The sequence below is a fragment of the Lotus japonicus genome, chromosome 1 (genome assembly GCF_012489685.1).
Source record: "Lotus japonicus ecotype B-129 chromosome 1, LjGifu_v1.2".
NCBI classification, from domain to species: Eukaryota; Viridiplantae; Streptophyta; class Magnoliopsida; order Fabales; family Fabaceae; genus Lotus; species Lotus japonicus.
This window is the reverse complement of record NC_080041.1, coordinates 87,256,661-87,273,546: the sequence shown is the minus strand read 5'-3', so window position 1 is coordinate 87,273,546 and position 16,886 is coordinate 87,256,661. Positions and strand designations below refer to the sequence as shown.

General features: G+C 35.1%; 2 protein-coding genes across 2 annotated transcripts; one reads left to right on the top strand and one right to left on the bottom strand.

Moving 5' to 3' along the window:
* Positions 1 to 1,238: 1,238 nt before the first annotated feature.
* Positions 1,239 to 4,380, top strand: LOC130727428 (serine/threonine protein phosphatase 2A 57 kDa regulatory subunit B' kappa isoform-like). The gene is made up of 2 exons (XM_057578557.1): positions 1,239 to 3,018; positions 3,779 to 4,380. The coding sequence occupies exons 1-2, from the start codon at positions 1,852 to 1,854 to the stop codon at positions 4,115 to 4,117; spliced, it is 1,506 nt and encodes a 501-aa protein (XP_057434540.1). The 5' UTR covers positions 1,239 to 1,851; the 3' UTR covers positions 4,118 to 4,380.
* Positions 4,381 to 6,755: 2,375 nt separating this feature from the next.
* Positions 6,756 to 12,639, bottom strand: LOC130727427 (cyclin-A2-2-like). The gene is made up of 12 exons (XM_057578556.1): positions 12,492 to 12,639; positions 11,102 to 11,439; positions 10,461 to 10,740; positions 9,711 to 9,844; positions 9,206 to 9,298; positions 8,901 to 9,034; positions 8,353 to 8,428; positions 8,172 to 8,248; positions 8,042 to 8,075; positions 7,800 to 7,949; positions 7,582 to 7,716; positions 6,756 to 7,208 (listed from the first exon to the last, which is right to left on the bottom strand). The coding sequence occupies exons 2-12, from the start codon at positions 11,375 to 11,377 to the stop codon at positions 7,146 to 7,148; spliced, it is 1,452 nt and encodes a 483-aa protein (XP_057434539.1). The 5' UTR covers positions 11,378 to 11,439; positions 12,492 to 12,639; the 3' UTR covers positions 6,756 to 7,145.
* Positions 12,640 to 16,886: the final 4,247 nt, after the last annotated feature.

Sequence of the window (16,886 nt, the reverse complement as noted above, 5' to 3'; positions counted from 1 at the left end):
AATAATCTGATTTCAGTTTTTTTAAATAATAATTTTTTCAAAAGCTGAAATAAACCCAAAAAAAATTAAAGTGATTTTTTTAATAAAAATGAATTTTTTAAAGAAAAAAGCAGAAACAAATGGACTCATGTCAAGAAGTATGATACCTTATTTGCATACTCTTTCTCGCAATAAACAATGTCACTATTCTCCATAAAAAAAATACTCTCCTCTCTCTAATTTTCTTGCACGGTAGGCGTTGTGTGTTTCTCACCTGTCTAGTATTTGTTTTTTCTTCTGTAAACATGGTATCGCCTTTTGTCTTTCACCTTTTGCCTCTCGCCTCAAATTTGCCTCACTTCTTGCCCAATTTTCGCCTTCTATAATGCTACTATTGTGTCTCCTTCCACTCTTGAAACCATAAACTCCCAAATTTAGATTCAGATTTCACCTAATGCAATGTAATACAGTGTCTCCTTCCACACATGAAACCCTAAGCTCTGAGATCTAAGATCGAACTTAGCCCCTCGCCCCTCGCCTCAAATTTCGCCTAAAGTTCTATTGAAGAAACCCTAACTCTTGTATTCAAATTTTACTTATGTAATGCGAGATTTCCAAGCTTCCTTCCTTAATTCAGTTTATGTTGCCCCTAAAGTCCAAACACCTCAAATGCGGAATTCCAGAGCTTCCTTCTTTACTACGAGTCTAGGAGTTTCCTTTTACAATACGAGGTTTTATAGTTTCCTTACTTATTTCAATTTACCTTGCTTCTCTCACAATGTTAATGATTTCCTCCACTAAATTCCAAATTTTAAGATGCAAATTTAAAATAACATATAGTGCCTCCTTTGTACCTCTCGCCTCATTACCCCAAATAGGCTAACATAATTGTATTTTTTGTTAATGTTGTTGTATTTGTTTGAATTTTACCTTGTTACAAGTTGTTGATGCTACCCATGTATGAAGATTTTATTTTTAATGATTTGTAGAGGTATATGTCTTTGCTCTATTATTATTATTATTTTACTTAAATACTTAGTGGGTAATTTAATATGAACATGTGAAATGGTAAATTTTCTTCCAATACATAATTAGAAAATAAGCCCAATTTAAAACATAGTATCTTATCAAACCTTATAGAAATTTCCAACGTAGGAACTAGGAAGTACCATTATTTGATATTTTGATTATTTCCTTCACAAACAAGGTAAATAAAGAAGTTAAAACCAACCCATTGCCTCATTGTACTTTTTTCCTCTTGTTTATTATTTCTGAGTTCCATGGATTATTCATTAACGACAGGAAGAAACAGCTCAAGCCTCAAGCGGTTTTCATTGCCCAAAACCATAGATAGCTTCGTGATCTGCATCATCATCACATTCCCTGTTCTGTTCAGGTTTTGTGTTGTGTCTTTGAGAAGAAGAAGATATAGATAACCTTCTCTTCTTTTCTTCTTACTATATTCAACCACAAGTCTCATTCATTTCTCTTTTCTTATATTCCCAAGAAATTTCGCAAATGCCAAATTTCAAATGTTAATTCATTTGTTGCATTTTCTCTTTCCCTTTTAGCTTCCTCATTTTGCAACCTTCAAAGATTCAATTTTCCACCAATGCATTCTGCAAAATCGTTAATTTCCCTCGACCCAGTTGATGTTTCCCCCTCAATTTCATGAAACTCCTCTCACATTGCTTGGATTTTCAACTTGCTTCCATGACCGAGATCTAGGGTTTCTCACCTTTTTTTCCCTCCACATTGTTCCTTGTAGAAGGGAAAATCAACGTTTTCGGGTTCAATTGATTTTCTTCCTTCATGGGTTTCTTCTAAAGCTTCGAACTTCGTCGATTTCAGCAACTGGGTTGGTAGGTCGAGATGCTGAAGCAATTTCTCAGTAAGCTTCCTCGCAAGGGAGCGAAACCTGACTCGGACGAGTCGTGCCGTGGTGACCCGTCACGCTCTAGCACCTCCCGGGACGATTCGCATCACGCGGCAGGTAGGAACAACCGGTCACATGGCGGCGGCGGAGGCGGGTCCTCTGCGAAACGAACCTCGTCTTCTGCGGTTTTCCCGGCGAGTACCGTGTCGGTGATTGAACCGTTGGTGCCGTTCAAGGAGGTTCACAGCTCGGAGAGGATGAACCTGTTTGTGAGCAAGTTGAGTCTCTGTTGCGTCACGTTTGATTTCACCGACCTTGGTAAGAACACGGTGGAGAAAGATGTGAAGAGGCGAACATTGGTTGAACTTGTTGATTTTGTGTCTTCTGTTGGGTCTGGGAAATTTGTTGAACCTGCTATCCTTGCTATGTGTAGAATGTGTGCTATTAATCTCTTTCGTGTTTTCCCGCCGCATTACCGGGCGAACCGGGGTGGTGAGCATGATGATGATGAACCGGTGTTCGATCCTGCTTGGCCTCATTTGCAGCTTGTGTATGAATTGCTGCTTAAATTTATTACATCTTCATGCCTTGATGCCAAGGTGGCCAAGAAGTATTTCGACCATTTGTTTATTTCTAGGTTGCTCGAGTTGTTTGATTCGGAGGATCCTAGGGAAAGGGATTGTTTGAAAACAATTCTGCATAGGCTTTATGGGAAGTTCATGGTGCACAGACCCTACATTCGAAAATCTATGAACTATGTGTTTTATAGGTTTGTGTTTGAGACTGAGAAACACAATGGGATTGCTGAGTTGTTGGAGATTTTCGGGAGCGTAATCAGCGGGTTCGCTTTGCCCTTGAAAGAGGAACACAAGATCTTCTTGTGGAGAGTTTTGATCCCCTTGCACAAGCCAAAGTCTTTGGGGGTGTACTTCCAACAATTGTCATACTGTGTTATGCAGTTTATAGAGAAGGAGCCCAAGTTAGCGAGCATTGTGATTAGGGGTTTGTTGAGATTTTGGCCAATAACATATAGTCAGAAAGAGGTGATGTTCCTGGGTGAGCTGGAAGAAATATTGGAAGCAATTAACATGGTAGAGTTTCAGAGGATCATGGTCCCATTGTTTTGGCGGATTGGATGCTGCATTAGCAGTTTGCACTTTCAGGTACACTTATAGTGAATCCATTTGGCAAATCTTCATTATTTGGATTGTCCTTTGTTATTTTTGTTAGAGGAATGAAATCTAAGCTTTATAGCTATAGTTTGGATGGTGCCCTAGATCTAAAACTCTAGCAGTTTATTGAAAACTTGCTTCGGATGTGAAACTTTTAGTATTCCAAGATAGTTTTGTTATTCCCAATAATAGAGTTCGGTAACAAAGAAATTCTTCCAAGTCACACCTTCGTTGAGCTCGTAACAATCCAATTAGGTCCCCGGGTGAAAATACATTGACATTCCATCTTCTGACACCATATTCTAGCATGACACGATTATTAAACAAACTAGCAAAGACCCCCATATGATCTCTATAAAATGCTGCATCATAGAAACTAATATAATCAATATGAATCTCGAGAGTGGGTGGTTGACCACTGCCCATGTCCTGGAGTCTCTCTGGCTGAGGAGGGGCTTGCAATTTTTGCTTCAGGTTCAAAGTCAAAACGTGTTCTCAAGGTGCTTTTGTTCATTTGCATTAATTTGGGGTCGAGCTCAGAGATCATCAATAGGGTATCAAAGTAGTTCATTTAATTTCAAGTTCCTTGAACTTCCTCTTTAGAATGGCATATTGCCTTGTGAAAAAACAAAACTGTGATTCTTTTTACCTAGATTGGTTTATGTATCTTTTGAGAATCACTTGTTGCCTTTAACTTGTTTGTTAGTTCCTAAATTACACCCTTTTCATAATTCAACACTGATTGCTTCAGGTAGCTGAAAGAGCCCTTTTCTTATGGAACAACGACCATATTGTCAACTTGATTGCGCACAACCGTCAGGTGATCCTGCCCATCATACTTCCAGCTTTAGAAAGGAATTCTCAAAACCACTGGAACCCGGCAGTGTTCAACTTAACACACAATGTCAGAAAGATGTTCATGGAGATGGATGAGAAGCTGTTCCTGTCTTGTCATTCTCAGTTTAAGGAGGAAGAAGAAATGCTAAACTCGGAAGCCGAGAAGCGGAAGGAAGCCTGGAAACAACTAGAGCATGCAGCCAGTCTCAAGCCTGTAGTTGGAAATACTGCTGTTTTAGTGTCTCCAATTTGATAACCACAATCATCATCTTTTTCCTCTTGTTATGGTTAGAAACCATAAACAAGAAACATGGCTAATGGCTGTTATTGAGAGTAGCTTCTCTTTTTGGGGTCCTATATGCTTTTGATGCTTATGGCAGCCAAATCTTGTAACTTGTAAGTTGTAATGTGCATTTGATTAAGACTGTATAATAGCAACTTGCCTCTTCCTGATCATTGTAGGAAGGAACATGTAGTGGATCAAACCACTTTCTGTATAAGATTATTATTTCCAGATTCTGCTGTGTGTGCACTAACTCTATGATCCTCTGTTGCTTCTTAGTGCTTCTCTGCCCTTCCAGCTCTATAAACAAGTGAGCTTGGACATTAATCAAGAAAGATTTGCAATTTAGGCATTGCAGATTAAGGTATTAGCTCATTAATTATTGATAGAATCATCAGTGGTTATTACAGTAATAAATCAAGATTGATTTTTACTGTTTAACCTTGTTTAAATGTGTAAGCAAGCTCACAATTACCAAGAGGTCGCACTTTAAATGAGAGGAAATGCTTTATTTTTTATTTTTAAATAAATAATATTTAATTAGATTTATTTTTAAATGACAATTTAGTATTAACATCATGTACTAATAATTTATTTATTCTCACAATCAGGGGTGATAAACTTGTGATTTTATTCAAACTCGCAGAGTCCGCAGGTGGGCTCGACTCGACTCATAAACTCTGTAATAGTTTAGAGTTTATATAGAAAATAAAAAAATACTTATGATGTACAAAGAAAATCTACTAGTACCATTAAAATGAATTAACCAAATAAAGTTAACATTCCAACTTTTTAGTGAAGTTCAACAAGTAAAGACCAATTCAGTAACAGTAATGAGAAGGATCAATAGGAACAGTGAATAGTACAAATTTGGGTTTCCTAAAACTGAATAGAATAAAATTCAGGGATGTGAAGGGGAGAAAAACATAATAATGTAAGATAAAACAGAGGTACTCACTCACTAAGAGGTAGCAAGGAGGAGGATGCTGGAATAAGATGATGGAGGGCGGTCCGACGACACAAAAGGGGAAGTTCATTGGTGGCAAAAGCTTGTGGCGGCCGCGGTCCAATAGTGGAGGCTGTAAAATTACTGCTTAAGAAAGTGCACATTATGTGTTTGAAAATTCCTAGTCATATGTTGTTACTGTTATTTAGGACATAGTTATCTCAGTTTCTAATATTGTGGGTCACTATGTTGTTGCGTCCTGAGGAAGATATGGGGATATCTCCACACTATATTGGACTAACAAAAAAGACAGCTAAGAAACAAACGTCGTATCTTTACTCAAAATCCTTGGTATCTTGTGGAAGCACAAATAATATGACCCTCATGTCAAGGTACTTTTCAAAGAATTGAAGTCTGCGAGAATTGCAAGAGTTCGGATATAGGAACCATTGCTATTGCAAGACATTAAGGTACTAAATTCATAGTTGATGTCCTTTATGTACTTGAATTGGACCAAAACGTGATAAGTGTTGGTCAGCTTTTAGAAAAAGGTTTCAATGTGAATTTTGAAGATAATTATTGCTTGATCAAGAATGGCTCTGGTCAAAGACTTGTTTAAGGTCAAAATGAGAGGAAAAAGTTTCTCATTAGATCCACTTTGAGGAAGAGCAAATAGCTTTTTCAGCAAATGAAAACATTGATGAGTTATGGCATAAACAATTTGGGCACTATCATTATGAAGGGCTTCTCAAAATGTTGTGAAATGGATTCTACAAGTGATAAGACTTAAGTATGGAAAACAAAACAGACTTTCATTTCCAACAACTTGGAGAGCCACAAAGAAGTTGCAGCTAATTCACACTGATGTAGGAGGATCACAAAGGACATCTTCACTCAAAGGTAGTTTCCATTACATCATTTTTAGATGATCTAACCCAAATGTGCTGGATTTATTTTATTCAATACAATCAAAGGCTGGGAACACTTTCCGGAAGTTCAAAGCGAAGGTGGAACACAATTCATATTTTAAGATCCGACAACAAGAAGGAATGTACTTCCTCTCAATTCAATTTATTTTGTGAAGAAGCAAGAATAGTACACTAAATTACTGCTCCTTATACTCCAGAGCAAAATGGAGGGAGTGAACAAAGAAACCGATTTATTAAGGAGATGGTTGAATGTTTGTTGCTCGAGAAGAATTTACTGAAGAAAATTCTAGGCAAAGGCTGCAAACACAGTTGTCTTTTTTGAAAATAGGCTCTCTACAAAAGCAACAAAGAATCAAACTTCTTATGAAGCATGGTATGGGGACAAACCACCGATGAACTTCCTTAATGTGTTTGATTGTCTTTATTTTACCTATGTGCCTCAAGTTAAACGAGACAAACTAGACAAAAGGGCTGTTGCGGGCATTTTCATTGGCTACTAGTCACAAGCTGATACTATAATCATCAGCATTGATGTCCACTTCATGGAAAAAAAGAGAGCAGGATTGGGTAGATTCAAATACAGCTGAGCTTAAAACAAGATCATGGCTATAGATGAAAGGAAGGATGATCCACAAGTGAGAGGTGCACGGTTGCACGCTGAAGCAAAATATTATCATGTTGACTATAACATGATTTGATATTCAGTTGAATAGAAATCCAAACACCAGTAAAAGAAATAAAAGCAAACTGTATACATGTACCACCATTGATAAAATCAGGAAAGTAAACAACCGCGTGTAGTTTTTGTTACACGAATGTTTCGGTACAAAGGTAATCTTGAAAGCATAAGCAGCTAGACGGCTTTGTTGCATAATGGCAACCTTAAATGAAGTCAACTTGATGTTAGGCACTTCAACGCCCTGGTTGAACTTTATCATCATGCAATGGTTTCACGTTACAAGGAGATCTCGACGAACCAAAATTTGAAACTATCTTTCATTTTACAAACTTCACAATTAATAAGTTGAGATTAATAACAAGAGGGTTAAATATATCACCACGGATGATAACACCACCATCACTGTACCAGAAATTCCGAAATCATCCCTTAGATATGCATAATTTACACTTGAACCTGGAAGAGTGACTGCACCGGTTTTGGAGACAGATTTGCCACACAATTGAACTGTCAAAAGAAGCAAAAATCACTGTCATGTAATTATGTCTATACCTTTTTCAGAAAAGCTATTAAGGGCAGGCATATTATTTTGCTGGTATATACTTTAATCAGACGAAGAATTATAGCATGTTTAGTTCCACGATGCAATGCTCTATAATCAAATTTGGTTAGGAGTTACAAATCATAGCTTCTGAGTAAATATGTTTTGGATTTTGTGTAAATTGTGAAACCAAACATGCACCAAGTTGAAGAAAGGTGAGTGAAAACTTCTTTGACAACCAATTTTCCTAAAAATTAATACAAATTTAAAGTATTCTAAACATGACATTGGTTAACCGAAAAACGGATGAGCTTTTTATATAATGTTCACATTTCTAACCTTCTGGTATTTATATTTCTCACGTATAGCATTCAGTGGACAGCCTTTGGTATTAAGTTGGAGATCTTGGAGTGCAAGAACAACAGTTTTGAGCTCTGAAGATTTGTAGTTTGTATAATGCTCCAGAGTTGGATTCTGAAAACAAATGCAGGCGACACATTTTGAATTTATATACCTCTAAACAAAGGTAAATATGTAGTCAACTCAACGGTTCATACCCATGGATGTTCTAAATGGTCGAGGGTCCATTTTGCAAGGAATACAGCAGAAGCAGCCACCATGGAAGGTAGAAATTCCAAGAAGCTGTACTCAACAAGACCAAGCTCTGCTAAATAATTTGCTAGGAATTCCAGTTCAACACGAGGGGCCTGCATAACAAGATAAAATTTAACCAATTCTTATGCATTTTTTTTCTGTCAATACAAAAATTTACCTTCTGAAGTTAAATTAAGGGTAGTACCTTGTAAGAAGTTTGTGCAGCTTGGATGAATCTCCTGAAAGACATGAAAAGATCATCATAGTCCAATGAAGTATTACTTAAGTGGCATTTTTCAACAAAACGTGAATATTAATGAAGACAGTGTATGTACCTGAGAAATGTTTTAGTTGTGGGGAAAGATAACTGAAATTGCAAAAGTGTTAGAACTTCACTCTCCATCTTCAATACCTGTCAAAAAGTGACACTGGTTAAGTGTTTAATATATCATCATCGTGTATTGTATACAACTTGGAAAAGGATGAAGGTCCCAATCGTGCTACCGAATACTATACCTCTTCCCTTGTGTATGTATTGTCTGTGATGAAGCAAAACTCCTCTACTCGAGGAGCACAAATCTCTTCATACTTTCTTAAAACCATGAAAGAAAAGAAGCACATCTTAGACAGAGTGATATAGAAAAGATAGATATGATAACTTACATCATCACCTCATGCATTCAAGATCGAAAGATTTGTGAACAAAATTTGAAGTTTATTACAAATTTGTAAATGTCAAGACAAAGTTTCATTACTTGCTTGTTAACAAAACTCTACTGTCTACAGAGGATAGTCAGAATAAGATTACATTTTTGAAAAATATGAAAAACTATGAACAAACACAAGTCCAAGACAAAAGTAAAATAACTATTTAAGGGACTAATAAATAATCATTTTCATCATCACACTAGACTGTAAATGGAAAACTGATTTTCATTATCAGCTATATCATTTTAGAAGCCTTAATATTCCCAAACCAGAGTTCAAAAAGAAGCATCAAGGAGTCTTAACTTCAGCTTGGGGAACTTATCATAACTAGGTCAATTACAAAGTATGCTACTTACGATGCAATCAGCATGCAAGTAACACCAAGAAGCTGGAGCCTTTGTTTCTGAATCAATCTTGTTGAGAGAAACCGATCGATGAGGTTCACTGTCAGGTAAAGAGTGTCTGGAACCAGCTTATATTCCTCAGAAACCTGAAACAGGATATAGGAAACTTTCAGCCAACCTACAAAGAAAGCTTGATGGCTAACGTCAGCAGACAGCAATTAGAGATTGTCTATTTGAAAATATCCAGTACATTTTATGGATCCTATCATTCAAAAATAATGTATTAATGTACATGATGCCAATGCCATGAGACTAACCTCAACAAGCCAATCAATCAGAATTCCACGCATGCTTGGACAAATATCTTTCTGTAACTCATCCATGTAGTTGGTTAATGGCCTCCTTTCAAGCTGTAGAAATTTCAACAAAACTTACTATCAGTTTTTTTTTTTGTGAACCTAATTATCCTTCGCTTTTCTTTCTGAGCACAAAAACAGCATTGCCTTGTAATTGTGAGGTTCTTTTAAGCAGAAAAATTAATATTAGAGTAAAATTAAATGTTGCTAAATAAAACATTCTCATTGCTATACTATAATACTTTCTTGCAGTGGAAGTTATGCTCTGAAAATAAAAGAGCCTTATTATAGTGTTATGGTGCAGCTAGACTGTGACAATAGTGGAGAAAGCAGAAGCAGTTGAGGTTTACATCATAATATTGTTTTAAAAGAACCTATGGAAATTGGAAATTGTAATCACTCAGTTACGTAAACAAATACTATCCTAGCAACACACAAGAATAAATCACATTATTACATCACCAACCTCTCTGACTCGAGTAATGTTGTATATGTCAGGGGCATAGGAGCTCCAAACTAGAGGGTCTATTAACTCTGAATCAATATCCACAATGGCTGGGATATCTGAGGCTCCCGGATTCTCACAATTTATATCCATATCTGCACAATCCAATCAAGACAATATCAAAAGCAGTTGGAGGATCCAAATTTCGAAGGTATTATCATTCTAGTGAAAATATGGCTTGCTTGTAACTTCTTTTTTATGTCTTATCAAGACGGCAATAAAAAAACATTGCAACTCCAAGAACTTGAAAGTTCTTATTATCCAAAAATATTTGCATTTTCCAACCACTGATCATAAGAAATATGGTTTGCCAGTTAAGCTAAATAAGCAACAAACATAATTTTGAGCACTCTCAATGATTTCCATGTTAAAGCCTATAGCATTTGGTTCTTTGTATGTTCAACCAGAGAGTTGCATAAATTTTATTTGTACCGTTAGGGCTCGTTTGGGTAAATAATTTAATTAAGTGCTGATGGCAATAAGCGTTTATCGCATAAGCGTTTACAAATAAACCCAGAATAGGCTCAAAACAGCATATAGATAGGTCATAAAACTATTTTTATAAGCTTATCCAAACATTAGAATATGAGCTTATAATATAAGATAAGCTCAAATAAGCTCATCCAAATGTGGCCTTAGTAATTTATAAGTGGTGTTATACACCTAAACCATGTTGCATACTAGTAATCAGATATGAGATTATTGAAAAACCTGTGTTTGGAGAGCTAAGGAGTTCATCAGATTGCATAGATTCTTGCATTGTAAGCGTGGAGCCTGCTATAACATGTTCTTTAATGTTGTTGGACAAACAATTGGCTGCTGGCTCTTTGTCATCTAAAGTTGCTTCTGCAAATGAGCCGGCTGACTCTACCATCTTTATTGTGGATGATTCTTCTGCTAACTTTGCTTTAACATGCTCTTGTGATGATGAAGCTTCAATGGAGACATTTGAAGCTAGCTTTGTGTTTTTCTTCTTGTAAACTCCCCTTCCCTACGTGATAGAGAGCCAACAGGCATCACCAAACAATAAAAATAACAATAACAATAAAAAAAACAACATTTAACCACTAGGTGTTTTGTTCCTAATCCTATTAGGACTTGTCTCTTCACTCATCTATTGTAAAACTCTCCTCTCAACATCATTAAGAGCATTTAGTCTCATACAACATTACAAGTTTTATAGTCGTGTAATGGAATTTTGTTGCGAGCAAATAAAGGACAGTGGATCAAATGTTTTTACTTTTTCAAATGAGAAAGACTCAGCAAATTTTTGCTTCCTTTATTGCTAGAATTATAAAATGTTGACAATTTGATATCTACATTGGATAGCAGAGTTAGTTTTTCATGCTTACTTGAAATTTTGGTGCTTGAATACACATATCATGTGGCTTTTTGCTGATGTTGGTTACATCTGTGAGCACTGCCTTTCTCTTCTGCTGACGAGCATCAGGAACCACTGCACAAGCTTTGTTAACAGAAGCTGCTCTTTTGGAACTTGCTTTCTTGTGGTCATTCTTAAAGGACGGTCTTGAGTAGGGAGGAATCCCTCCCAAGGCTCTAGCCCTCGCCCTCGTGATTCGGAGTGGATGCTCTTCCTCTTTGGCACAAGATGCATTCCCTTTATTCATTTGCCTTGAAGAAGAGCAACCCAATTGCCTCAAAACAAGATCTTGCTCATACAGCCACACAACTGTCCTTCAAAGACCAAATTACAGTAAGACAACACCAATAACAATAACAGTGACAAAGATACAAACAAGCCAACAAAAACAATGGCCGAATGTTATGATAACAACATCATTATGTTCAGCTATACCCTTCAAACCAGAAAATGAACAAGATATATCAGACATCAAGCAACTTATTGAAACCATTTGTTTTGATTTGATATATGATTTCAAGCCAATTGATTTCAACCAGAAAATGAATTAGTCCGTGTTCGGATACCATTTGAGTATGACGTGAACGAATTTTCATCTCAATCTATAAGCACTTTTTATTTCGAATAAGTGCTAGTGTCCGTTTGCACGATTACCAATGGATTTCGAAACATAACCTAAATTCTTTGATTTCAAACCAATTGTTTTGACATTATGCCACTTTATCACATCATGAATAAGATGTATATACTTTTGATTAAGACAAATCAGACATCAAGCAACTTTTTCAAACCAGAAAAAAAAATTGAATTGTTTTCATGATCTTTACACACCCACACTTTGCAGACACATACCCCACATCTTGTTCTTCTTTTTAACTTTCCCCTGTCACAATTTTCATCAGGGATTGAATTTGAATAAACAGAAAAAAATAAAAAACTTTTCAGCTGCCAAACGCAAAACCATACATGAGAAGATTTCACAACAATCAATCAATCACAAAAAAAAAAAAAAATCAAAACAACAAAAACCCATTTTTCTAACAGCAAGAAAGATCATATCTGTTCCAATTCCAATTCAAAAACTAGCAAAATTCCCACAATTCAATTCAGCATTCACTGCAAAGTGCATAAGCTTACAGTAACAATTTTTAAGCTTTGGAATTGAGCTGAATTAGGAGAAATGCACCTCCATGTCAGATCTATACACTAACGAAAAACAGAGAAAAACGCAAAATGATTGGGTAAAAATCACGAAATCAAGCTCCACCCAGTAAAGAAGACACACTGAATGAGTGAATTTCAGAAAGAAAAAGAGAAAAAGGAAGAAAACGAGAGCGTTTGAGAGAGAGAGGTGAGCTTACGTTGAAGAGAGAGTGTGGTCCGAAAGTGAGAGTGGGTGGTGAGTGGTGATATAAGCAGCAGCAGAGAGAGAGGAGCGTGAGTGAGCGGGATGAAACAACAGTTCAAAACTTGAAAAATCTTGCAATTTTCCACCCACCAATTCTGTTTTTTTTTCTTTCTTTCCTCAATGTCCCATTAAGACCAAACATCATAGACCAAAACAAAACAAAACAAAACAAAACAAACCTTTTTTTCTTATTTTTCACATGTTTGAAATTATAAAAAAAAAGTAAAATTGGTTGAATTGAATTTTTAGAAGATAAATACTATGTATTTGTTTGATTTTTCGGAAGTTATTGATCAAATTTAGATATATTATGTGTTCGGTTGTTGATCGGTTATGATTTCTGTGTTTAGATGAAAGTTACGCGGTTCTTTTCAAATTTTACGCGGTGCTTTTTTTCTTTCCTTTTCTTACTGATGGTGCATTTCTTTTATCGTAATAATGTAAATACATGAAAAGTCTTTCTCAATTTAAAGATACATTGAATTCAGAGCGGGCGTTACATTGTTATTAAACATATATATTATATGTTATTTATAATAGAAAAAGTAGGGTCAGATTTACTTTAGGTAGATAATGTATTTACTTGCCGGTCGGTTACTAGTTATGTTCAAATTTGAGTTACGCGGTTCTTTTAGAAATTTACGTGTTTTTTATATCTTAAATATGTACGTAAAAGTAAATACATGAAATATCTTACTTACTATAGAGATACATTGAATTTAGAATAGAGTTACATTGTTATTAAACATATGTTTACATGTCGGTCGGTTACAATTATGTTCAAATTTAAGTTACGCGGTTCTTTTGAAAACTTTACGTCGTTCATTCATCTTAAAAACATAATTAGAAACAAATACATGAAAAGTCTTGCTCAGTTTAAACATAAATTTTTATTTAATAATTAGAACAGGGCAACATTGTTATTAAACATAAATCTCCTTTGTTGTTTGCAGGTTAGCTCATGTCTTGGAGCCCAAAGATGAGAGAATATCGTCCCTTGGTGGCGATGATAGCGAAGGATGGAAGGTCTCGAATCCTTCAGGGTCTCCTCGTGTGGATCTCAACATTGCTCCCTATGGTGTTACACTTGCAAAGGCTTCTGGTGTTGACCTATCTTCTATTGTTGTGAGGGTTTCCCAGGTTACCGGGTTTGTGGAGGGGCCTTCTGGTTCTTTTTTGGATGCTTCTCCTAGCGTTGTTGTAATCCGAGACCAGGTGCTTTCCCCTGGGGCTAGAGGAACACCAAAGAAAGTTCAGAATAGAGGAGGGAAGAAAAAGGGTCATGTTGTGAGCTTTAGTGGATTTGTTGTAGCAAATGGTTGCGAACGCAAATGATTTTGCTGAAGGAGTTTTCGGAGTTGTACGTCGTTCTGACTAGGGCGAGGAGCGACGTTTTGATGGGGAAGCGACTTGGCATGAAATGTGACTGCACAAATGGCATTCCCCTCTACCAGATTGCGACCCAAATCAATGCGCATAGGTGATATATGGGAGATTGTCTTAGGTTCTTGGGTTCTTAGTTGTTATTTCAATTTGGGGGATTTATGTGCTTTTAGTTTGCTTTGGTTCTTTGGGTCTTGACCTTTTGGCTTCGGGTGCATCATTTCCCCTTCCTCTGTTGGGTTCTCTTAGGTTTGGTTTTGGTTGTTTGTTCCTTCTTTTAGGATAGGTTGTTGTCGATTTTAGCTGGCTTTTTGCCCCTATTGAGGAGGGATGTATTACCTAAACATTTTCCTCATCTTATATTTATATATATTTTGCTTTGAAAAAAAAAAACATTGTTATGAAACACATGTATTATTTATAACAGAAAAATAATATAAAATTTATTCTAAATGTATAATGTGTTTACTTGTTGATCGATTACAAGTTATGTTCAAATGTAATTTACGCAGTTCTTTAGTACATTTAGGCGGTTCTTTTATTTTAAATCGCGTAAGAAAAAATAAATACATAAAAAAGTCTTTCTCACCTTAAAGAAAAATGTATTTTAGAGCATTACTAATTTTCTACATTGTTATTAAACATATATACAATCTACATTATAAAATATACATCTATTATTGAATTGTTTATAAGATAAAGTGACAAGAAAGTATTTAACAAAAACCTTGGCTAGTATATATTTTATTTTGGATTTTTTGGAATAAGCTCAAAATACATCTTTATTTTAGTTGTATATGTTTACATTTCATTTTGTATCGCCCCCTCTCTCCGTTGCCACCATTTAAACATGGTCCATAAATTGCATTTTGACATTTCATTCCTAGTTAAGTTTCCTTTTTTCAATTGTCAAATTTCATTTGAAATCTCACCATAAATAGAAAACCCAGATGCAGTATTTACTTAAATTGCCACATCTAATTTTGAGAGGTTCATAATTGTTCTTAATGGAAGATTGTTGTGCTGAATATGGGATAGATTAACTATTACCATAAATACATTTTTTTATTTCTTTTATTCAATGAGAATTAACTTATAATAGAAATATGACTTTACCACTTTAATTAAAATTCCCTGTTCGGTAATTTAGTATTAAGATATTTTATGGCACTTACCAGAAAAAAAAAATTATTGGTGTCCCCATTTTGCTCCTGAAGAAATGAAAAGAATTAATTATTTTGCAAGTTATATATAAATAGATTGTTCTACACTTCTACGTGTTTGACTTCTATGGTATAAAAGCAATCATGAAATGACACGATGGTCAACCCAGTTATAGTTACTATATCAAAATTAAAAGAAAAAATGCAAATCATTACTAATAAAGAAAGTAAGGAATTAATGAGAATATTTTCACATGCTTCATGTAAAAAAAAAAAAAAAATACTCGATTCATGGAGTTCTTTTTTTGAACGTGCTCGATTCATGGAGTTGTACGTAGTGAACTGCCAAGTTATATATGCCTAATAATAATTAATTCTTTGACATCAAGGTGTATTTTTTTTTATTCAAAAAAAAAGGTGTATTTTTTTTAAGTTAAACACTTTTATGTCATGTAACAAAAATTGAAATAGCGATAATATTATCACTAATATATGTTTTTTTTTCTCATTCATGCTTCTTACTTTACATGACTTGTTTTTGAAAAGTACAAAATGATTTTCTGAAAATCAGTCTCACTTGTCATCAACCTGATATAAATTAGGTTTTAGATCTCTACAGACGATTTGACCTATATCTACCCTAGCCACATATACAATCACGTTATATCTCTAACTTTACATGACCATAAATGATCTTTAAGTTCACAAAAAATTACAAAATTGTTTATATTAAAATTAGGCATGCCAATTAAACCTAACCTAACATGTAAGTATATATCTCCAACTCCGACCTTGACTTTGATGAGGCAAACCCACTTTGGTATATCTTTAACTTTACATTACTAATAGTATCGATGATGATCTCTAGGTCCACAAAAAAATTACAACAGTTTTCACAATAAAAATAAGCATGACAACCAAACCCAAACTCACGGATATCTTCGACTACGACCCCAAATTTGACAGGAAAATTCACTTTGAACAAGTTCAGAGAGAAACTAAACTCAAACTTGAAAATGCAAGGACAATGACGAGTGTGAGGGTGCTAATACTCATTCTAAACCCGCTCCCAAACTCGCCTGGATGTTTTAATTAAATGATTTGAATAAAATAATAATAATAATAATAATAATAATTAAATGAAATATTTAATTCAAATATTTTTCTAAAAAGCGTATGATTTAATTTTTATTTTTTAAATTTTTATAATATTGATGACTATGTTTTTATTAACCATTTCACATTAAAATGCGTTGTTTATATGATCTATTTAGAAAAAATATATATAAAAAATAAGATTAAGGGCCTTTGGCCCTCCATATTATCAAAATAAAAAAAATATATATATTTAAATAAAATGTTGGATCTTTCGTGAGTTTCCCATAACTCATTAGAAATGACATTGAGTATCATAATTTTATCTTCACATTAATAAAATTTGATTCCAAACCCGTTTCACTTTCGATGAAGGTGGGTGCGAGGCAGAGATGGCAATATCCACCTGAAGATGGGGACTGCCCGTTTGGGGCCCCGACCTTGGGAAATTTTCGTAGGGATGAAAATCCCCTCAATAAGAATTTGGGGATGAGGATCACTCTCCCTGTCCTGCGGAGTCCTCGCTCCGTATATAAGTTAAAATACAATAATGCAGTTATAAATATTGAATTACTTATGTTATATACTTCACTTTTTGAATGAGTTGAATGCTCGAGAGAATACTTTGAGCGTTGGGCTTCATATTTTTATGAGTTAAATGTTGTACTTTACATTTTGTATTGTTCATTTCGTAGACCTTACACATT

Bases quoted from the DNA above. Each gene is read 5' to 3' on its own strand.
- LOC130727428 (XM_057578557.1), top strand. From the start codon at position 1,852: ATGCTGAAGCAATTTCTCAGTAAGCTTCCTCGCAAGGGAGCGAAACCT. The intron at 3,019-3,778 runs GTACACTTATAG...TGATTGCTTCAG, and splicing joins TTAGCAGTTTGCACTTTCAG to GTAGCTGAAAGAGCCCTTTT.
- LOC130727427 (XM_057578556.1), bottom strand. From the start codon at position 11,377: ATGAATAAAGGGAATGCATCTTGTGCCAAAGAGGAAGAGCATCCACTC. The intron at 9,299-9,710 runs GTTGGTGATGTA...AAATTTCTACAG, and splicing joins ACATTACTCGAGTCAGAGAG to CTTGAAAGGAGGCCATTAAC. The intron at 9,035-9,205 runs GTTAGTCTCATG...ATCCTGTTTCAG, and splicing joins TGATTGATTGGCTTGTTGAG to GTTTCTGAGGAATATAAGCT.